Source organism: Rhinolophus hipposideros (assembly GCF_964194185.1).
Source record: "Rhinolophus hipposideros genome assembly, chromosome: 9".
NCBI lineage: Eukaryota > Metazoa > Chordata > Mammalia > Chiroptera > Rhinolophidae > Rhinolophus > Rhinolophus hipposideros.
In genome coordinates, this window is record NC_138055.1 from 25,991,740 (window position 1) to 26,000,612 (window position 8,873).

Here is an 8,873-nt window from a genome sequence, read left to right on the forward strand (position 1 = left end):
AATTTGATGGATGCTATCTTTTCAAAGGGAAATTTTCTCCTGAAAATGGTAAGAGAATAGAGTTGTCGTCAGATGTTTACTCACTTCCAAAATGATTTAAGATGCTGATGAAGGAGTCTGTTGATTCCAGTGTATATGAGTGTCCTCCAATGTGTTCTCTCCTCTCACAGTATGTTTCCTTCCTTTCAGTTGCACTCAGTCTGGCCACTCCGACCTCTCTTTTTTTTCATCTTCCTACCCTCCATTAACACCAATAAACACCATTAGTTTATTCTCCTTTTTGTCATGTCGAGGAAGTTTTTCATAGTCTTAGGTATGGGGAACACAATTCACCCATTTCTTTTTTCAAAGCATGCATCCCCAAAGAGTCCCTGCATATAAAAGAGGTAAAAGGACCTGGGATAGTCATATCTTTAGCGCACAGTGTTCCAGACTAACAGATTGACATATGAGGTATTTAACTGACGGTTGTGATTGCATAGGATACACAAAAGGAGGTGCTGTGGTCATGACATATCTTCATTTTATACTAAAACTTTTAAATAGTTTATATGACATTTTCCAGGATGCTGTGCTCCATAAATCGTTATATTATAGTCCTATCTTTTGTTTTGTTGTGGCCATAAACAATGTTAGGCAATCTAATACATCTTGCCCAAAGCATTTCATAGGTAAGGATTTTGAGCAGGGAAACCTACGAGCGTTTCCCAGGAAATTTGTCATGAGCCTGATCACAGGAGACTCTACTAAGTCAGCATCCTCTTTTTTTCTTTCTCAGGGAACATTCCTTTTTCCTTAAAAGGAGAATAATTTGTAGCCTGATGGTAGCAATTTTCTTTCCACTCAGAGAATGAGCGCACTTTCAAAGTAGTGAGATCAAAATAAATTTCTCATTTGGGCCTATTGCTATTATACTATTATTATGTTATACTACACTTTAGTTAGAAATTGCTAGGTAGAGAAAAGACCTCACTGTTCACATCTTACATGGATATTCGTTTCTTTTGCCCAGTTCTTGTTCAGGGTTGTACAGTCTTGTACTTATTGGAGTCATCATTTGCTTTTAACAAGGGACAGTTCTAAATTACAGATGAGAAGAGGTATGGTCGTCTGCAGTAGCCACTAGGAGAGAGGAGATCCTGCAAAGAGAGGTGCATTTTCTGGAAGGATATCTAACTTTTCCAAAAAAATCCATATAAGTCAGTCTAAACATTTGAGTGGAATACTGTTCTGGGTTGTCTCTGCAGCAGACCTTGCGAACGAAGTTGGGTGCAAAGTTTATTTGGATGCGCATAGAATAAAGGTTGGAGAGAATATTAACACAGGAAGTGGAACACAATCAAGTTCATCCTCAGAATGTAGTTACCAGAAGAGGCTGGTGCTTACCACTGTTGACTGATTCTGGGAAATGGGACAACTCCAGTGTTCAGACTTACCTTAAGGTAGGGCTGAGGTTGCTGGACTACACGGTTTCCTGATATTTGTTTGCTGTGCCCCATTGAGGTGACAACTGCTCAGCACTTCTGGACTGCCATGTGTACGAGCAGTAAGACTTTCAGCTGCTGTAGGAGAAAAAGTTTGTAAATACAAAGTTGCAGATAGTGATTGGCTAGAGTTCATCAAATATTCAAAGGGATGGAAGTGGGGCAATGGCAACCATTGCCCCAAATAGATATAAGTGACAGCCACACAGGCACAAAAACAATTCAACTGCCTATTTACAAAAGGAAATCAAACAATCAACCACAAGTGGCAGTTCAGAAAGAATTAAAGGGAGAAGTTGTATATATAAAATTTTACGTGTTATTGTGTATATTTGTGTGTTCTTTGCCTTCTTTGTGCCTTGAGACTAGTGTTTTTAATCAAACACATCTTTGATGGAATTTAGTTCTGAGTCAGTGAAAGAAGATGAAAAACAAAAGGCAAAGGTTGATTTAAGTCTCATCAGATATGGTTCTGAAAACTTACAGTAGCTTCCAAATGAAGGTGGTCTTGTTAGTTTTGGAAGTAGAATAATAACCACTATGAAATATTCTGTCATATAATTGTATCATTTCAAAACTAAAGCTGAAACCAAAATCTTACACTTCTATTTAGTTAAGGCAATATTACATGGGCAAAAATGAGCAAAATTAAGCAGTTTTTGCTAGTTCAGGTTTGTCCAACATTGCAACTGTAAAAGAATAGACTTCAAGTGGGCAAAAAGTGATGTATACATTATCTCTCTCAACGTGGATTTGCATAAAATATAGATGGAGTATTTTCATGTTTTCATTATCAGGTAAGGATTTAAATTTTATCCATTTTTGTGGTTCAGAGCAAGCACCTGTACTCACGCAATGCAAATTAAAAGGACGGAAACTTTTAACTTTAGGCAAACTAAGATATCAAGTCACAGTCCTTGTTTTTTCTTTTTCTTTTTGTTCTTTTATTTGGTTGAAAAGCCTATCTTTTACAAAAAGTTTCATCTATGATGATACTGTATTAGTTAAACATAAATATAAAGAACAAAAAGCTTAGGACATCGTCTTTGTTTGTGGTAAATGGTAGATTGTATTTCCAGATACTTAATCATAGTTCAAGGTCCCAACTCTCAAGGTTCTTATTCTACCCATCTGTCTCACATTTAAATTTCCTCTGGTAATATATTCTTCTGAGGACAAACCTTGTAAATTCAACTATCAGTATACCATCTGAATGAGAAAACACAGTAAATCATGTAATACTTAAAGTGTTATAGAAGTATAATAGAGCAACTGCAGTCATGTTCAAAGGATTTCACGAACAAAACCTGGAAAGAACAGAGGTACTGAAGGGTGGGCCTAGACCAGCGGAGGCAGTTGTAGAGCATAGGTGTGTGTTTGTGTGTGTGTGTGTATCTGTATGTGTGTGTGTACATGGAACAGTAATGTTATTGGCTCTGGTTCTACCTTTTGATATTTGTCTTGGTTAATGAGGCAGCGATAACAAGCACAGAATGAGACATGGAAATACCAACCACTCTCTGCTTAAAAATTAAGAAATGAAAATTAAAAAATCATAACGGCACACAGAGGAATAGGTGAAGTTTGAAATGTACTGCATATGTGCTCTAGAGAAAAACTTCCTGGGTTTCAAAGTTAGTGAGTCTAGTCAAGTGTGTAGTTCTGCCATAGTTTTCTCATCATTAAAATGACTGTATTTATGTATTTTTATTATTAAGCCATTCTCAGAAATAAATGAGCTAATATACGCCAAGTGCTTTAATTTGTGTTTTGTACAAGGTAAATTATAAATGTTTGTCATTACTAAAAGAGGAAAACACTTTGTAAAATTTTATTTTACTAAGTAAATTTACCTTATGTTTGCGTAGCTTTTATTCTTTATTCCAAATACTTTTTAAAGATGATAGATATTCAAACATTTAAAAAAAAGCTAACTTTCTCTCACCTATTCTCTGAAACTCAAAAAATTCACATTACACATGTGCACTGAGAATTTCCTGTGTTGTGGTTTCCAGAACATTTTAGAAGCTAGCTTTACTGCTTCTTGTTCATACTATACATCGTGTCTCACTAATGCATGATTGAAGAACACCGCTGGAATATACAATTTTTATTTTCCTTTTCTTTAAATTTCTACATATACAACGTTCAGATTGTTAGCCTCCAGCTGAATTCTGTGATCCAACAACGTGCTTCTTGAGAAAGCACACATCGTATCTTATCGGTATCGACATTGGAACATTTCTTATGGCAGGTATGTTGGCCCGAGTCCTAAAATTAAGCATATGTCAGAAAAAAATTGGTGTTGGGTGGACTTCTGAATGGAATGTCTTCATTTTCCAAAGTTGCATTGGCAAGATGATTGGGTTGTCAAACCAAATAACGTTTTAAATTCTCTCCTCCAGATTTCTGTTTTTACACTTTCAGCTCCAGCGTTTCTTCTTTAAGTCATCACCCTACTTCTCTTTCTCTACAGCTTTTCAGACCACTCCATGGAGGTTGATTTGTGGGATCTTAGCGGTAATATGTCTTGTGTTGATGGCTGCTTCGGGAATATTGTTGAAAAATTGTAAGTTTTTGCAAGCAGGTCTATATTAAAATAAAAAGTGAATGAAACATTTAATAATAAAGGTTTCAATTTACTAATGTGTAATAACTTGTTATTCCACAGTCTATATATAATTAATTTATAATTATTTCCTATAGTATTTTCTAAACAAAGAATTCAACCAACATCATCACCGGGAACCACGGAACCCCAAGAAGGTAGGTTCCATACTTTGTAAAAACTTAGTGTTCATAGAGAATGAAATAGACAGTTACTTGTTTTCTTTTTTTTTTCTTTTTTTTAATTTTTAAATTGTTTAAATTTTATTGGGGAAATTGGGGAACAGTGTGTTTCTCCAGGGCCCATCAGCTCCAAGTCATTGTCCTTCAATCTACTTGTGGAGGGCTCAGCTCACCGGCCCATGTGGGAATCGAACCAGCGACCCTGTTGTTCAGAGCTTGTGCTCTAACCAACTGAGCCATCGGCTGCCCCGTTACTTGTTTTCTTCACACTGAAACTTGATGGACCACAACACATAGTAATACAATTTAACTGACAATTTAACTACTGATTGTCAGATAGTCTCATTTTATTATTCTCTAATGCAAATTAAACTACATTGATGTGCTTTATTTATTTATTTATTTATTTATTTAATAAGGGCATATAGCTTGAAATGGCATATTTTCCTATATACATACTTGTATTTAAGTAACAAAAAAATAAATTATAATAAATATTTCAGCTAATCCTAATCACCCTCCCATGATTGCTCATAACTCATACTTTTATGTCTCTGTAATATTCCTTTTTTATTCCAAAATTCAGAATATAGTGCAGAGATTTCTGAAATTGATTACTTTTTATTTAAACTTTTTGGGTGACAGTTAATGAAATTATATAGGATTCAAGCATATAATTCTATAATATATCACCTATGTATTATATTATGTGTTCACCACCCAAAGTGAAATTTCCTTTCATTACCATATATTTGACCCCCTTTGCCCTCTTCAACCTCATCCCCACCCCCTTACACTTTGGTGACCACCAAACTGTTGTCTGTGTCTATGAGTTTTTGTTGCTTTGTTAGTCTTGTTCCTTTCTTGGTTTCAATTTTATATGCCACATATGAATGAAGCCATATGGTTCTTGACTTTTTCTGTATGACTTATTTTGCTTGATATGATAATCTCAAAATCTATGCATTTATTTTCAAATGGCAGTATTTCATCTTTTGTTGTGACTAGTAATCCATTGTGTATATGTACCACATCTTCTTTATCCAATCATCTATCAAAGGACCTTTGGTTGTATTCATGTCTTAGCCACTGTGAATAAATCTGCAATGACCAAAGAGATACATATATCTTTAGTTAAGTATTTTCAGATTTCTTGGGTAGATAGATACCCATAAACCCAGAAAAGGGATTGCTGGGTCATATGGGAATTCTATTATTAATTTTTTGAAACACATCTATAATGTTTTCCACAGTGGCTGTACCAAATTACATTCCCACCAGGAGTATATGACGGTTTCTTTTTCTGCACCACCTCTCCAACTCTTGTAATTACTTGTCTTGTTGATAATAGCTATTCTAACAGGTGTGAGGTGATCTCTCATTGTGGTTTTGATTTGCATTTTCTTAATAGCTAGTGAGGTTTAGCATTTTTCATATATCTGCTTGCTGTATGTCTTCTTGGGACAAGTGTCTATTGGTCCTCTACCCATTTTTAAGAGATTTCTGCAGTCTGATCCTACTTATCAAGTGTGTCAGCCAAATAAAAGTCCAATTTTTTAACTGTTTTTTTTCCAAAACTCTGCAAGTTGTCTTACCATCTTCTGTGATCCTATAGAATTTACTTATATTTGTGGTTCTTTTAGTGTTTTCCCAGCTTCATTGAGATATAATTGATGTATAACATTATGTAAGTTTAAGGTGTACACTGTGTTCATTTGACATACTTATATATTGCAATATGATTACCATGGTAGCACTACCTAATACCTCCGTCATGTCAAATAATGACCATTTCTTTTATGTCATGAGAATATTTAACATCTACTGTTTAGCAACTTACGTGTATATAATGCAGTACTGTTAACATTAACACAATGCTATACAATAGATCCTTAGAAGTTATTAATCTTCTAGGTGAAAGTTTGTACCTTTTGGCCAACATGTCTTTATTTCCCCCACATCCCAGCCACTGGTAACCACCATTCTCTCTGAGACTTCAACACCATTCATTTGGCAAAGATCTGAGTAGCTCTCACTGAGAATAGTACATGTTCAAGGTACTATCACTGATAAACTGTATGACTGGACTTCAAACTGATTGTTTTATTTGTGTTCAGTGTGAAAGTAAAATATTCAAAATATACATCAAATTTTTCTCAAGGTACCATACTCTTTTCTGACTCAGGATATATGCTAAAATGCTGACCTTCTTTAAATATCTCTTTCCTCTAATTTACTCTATTTACACACCAGGGCTCAACTTTGGGTTACTTCTTCAAAAACAGATTCTTCTAACCATCCCCCCACCTCATCCTACACTCTTCTAAGGAACGTTTGAATATAATGAATGTCTTGTGTGTAATTATCCTTATTAACATTAAATATAAATAATAAATGATTGGAAATTAATCTCCAGGAGGAAAAAGAGTCATGTCTGCCTCAGTCACATAAATATCCTCTGACCTTTGGTGTATGTAAGTAGATTCTCAAAGACTATTTGTAGAAACAAATAACAAGTGATTTTTGAGTGAGTAAAAAACAGTTAAACAGTTGAGTCTCCCAATGGATGGATCTTGAGATTATCATGTCTATCAAAATAGGTCACACAGAAAAAGTCGAGAATCATATGATTCACTCATATGTGGGATATAATATTTAAAACAACAAATAAGACAAAAAAACAAGTGAAAACTCATAGACACCCACAATTGTTTAGTGGTTACCAGAGGGACAGGGGGAGAGGATGATAGAAGAGGGTCAAGAGGATAAATATAAGGTAATGGAAGGTGAACTGACTCTGAGTGGTGAACTCACAATGCAATATATGGATCAAGTATTACAGAATTATATACTTGAAAGTTATATAATTTTACTAAGCAAATGTCACCTCAATACATTTAATTTAAAAAAATTGAAATCCAATGTCATCACTCATCTTTTATTTTCTTATTTTAGGCTCTGAATGTTGTTCTTGTCCAGAAAAGTGGATTGGATACCGATGCAGCTGTTACTTCATTTCTAATGAAATGAAAACTTGGGCAGAAAGCAGGGATTTCTGTGCCTCTCAGAATTCCAGTCTGCTTCAGCTGCAAAACAAAGATGAACTGGTAAGTATTTAATTGTGGTTTTTTACACTTTCTTTGAACTAGAAAAAATAATACTGTCTAAGTAAGATGAATACTTTGAAATCTCTAATCAGATCATAATTTGCTGGTTATATTTAAACTAATAATGATTTACTAATTTCTTATCCCTTAAAACATTCATTATAAAACCAACATAAAATTTCTCAAATATTTATATTATAAAAATAAAACTCAAGATAGATATCAGGTAAAGTTCAAGAGATTTTAGAGAAATCATTGAAGAAACAATAGGTCATAATTTTTATTCAAATAACCAACCAAACAACTTTTTAAATGTTTAGATCTTTAATTTAATTTATAATTTCTTTGGTAATTAATAGTTTTTATCATCGTTCTTGGGTACCAAGTGCAATGAACATGGAGAACATGACCATAATAATTACCCAGTTATTAAGAAAAAATGAAAGATTTTACAGGTTCATGAAGACATGTGCTGAGTAGGTATATTGAAGAATTTTGTCTCATAAGATACTAGTGATTTGGCATCAAATTTGATTGTCAATATCTGTGAAGGAAGTGTTCTATGAAAATTTAACCCTTTATAATATTTTACAGTCCTTCAAGAATGAAATTTTGTGATATTTTGTCTCCATAAATGAATGGGCCTTATAGTGAGAAAATATGAGACATATGACTATACCTACTAAACTGGACATAGAAAAGAATTTCCGTTTAAGTGATTTCAAGTCTGGATCTGATGCTGGACACTGAATTTCTGAAAAGCACTTCATTTTCAGAGCAGATTCAAATTAAGTTAATATGTTTGTCTCTGTTTCCCATCAGAGTTTCACAAACAACATCATTTTTTTTTACTGGATTGGACTGTCTTACAATGAAGAACATGGTGCCTGGTTGTGGGAGAATGGCTCTGCTCTCTCCCCAGATCTGTGAGTTTCTCCTACTCAAGTCTTTTATGAGTTTATCCTTAAGTCTGACCAAAGAATGTAACATCCGGGAATACCATAGGTAAAATAACCTTTTTTGCATCCTGAGAATATAGAAAATAGAATAGATACAGGACAGTAACAATTTTAGCCCTATCTGGAACAACCAGTTTTATGCTCAAGTGACACGAAGTTAGTGTGCTTGTGACCGTAAAAAAGCTTATGACTTTGTCGTTCTTCCTTGGTACACTCACTTGGATGTGTTGTGCATGTACCAATGCTCACGCAGACAGAAGCTGTCCCAGGAAAACAGGATAGTCATTATATTCTTTATTCTGGGGGAGCCCAATATTCTCAACATCCTCGTGTGTCAAATATACTGGTCTGAAGCATATTTGTAATCTTAAAATTTCATTTTCATTTATAAACATGGTATTTGCATCATCACAATGACAAATTTCATGACCTGATTTCTTTTCCTTGGCTAAATTATTCAATACATCTTTAAACAAAACAGAGGCAAAGTTTAAAACATATCAAAACCATTAATGACAATGGCAGGAACAAAA

At 34.3% G+C, this 8,873-nt stretch overlaps 1 protein-coding gene across 1 annotated transcript; it reads left to right on the top strand.

Annotated features, from left to right (window-relative positions):
* Positions 1 to 7,017: 7,017 nt before the first annotated feature.
* LOC308501847 (natural killer cells antigen CD94-like) lies at positions 7,018 to 8,311 on the top strand (the record flags this gene model as incomplete). The annotated part of the gene is made up of 3 exons (XM_081058939.1): positions 7,018 to 7,060; positions 7,230 to 7,381; positions 8,204 to 8,311. 3 exons carry the CDS (start codon positions 7,018 to 7,020, stop codon positions 8,309 to 8,311), a joined length of 303 nt encoding a protein of 100 aa, XP_080915065.1.
* Positions 8,312 to 8,873: the final 562 nt, after the last annotated feature.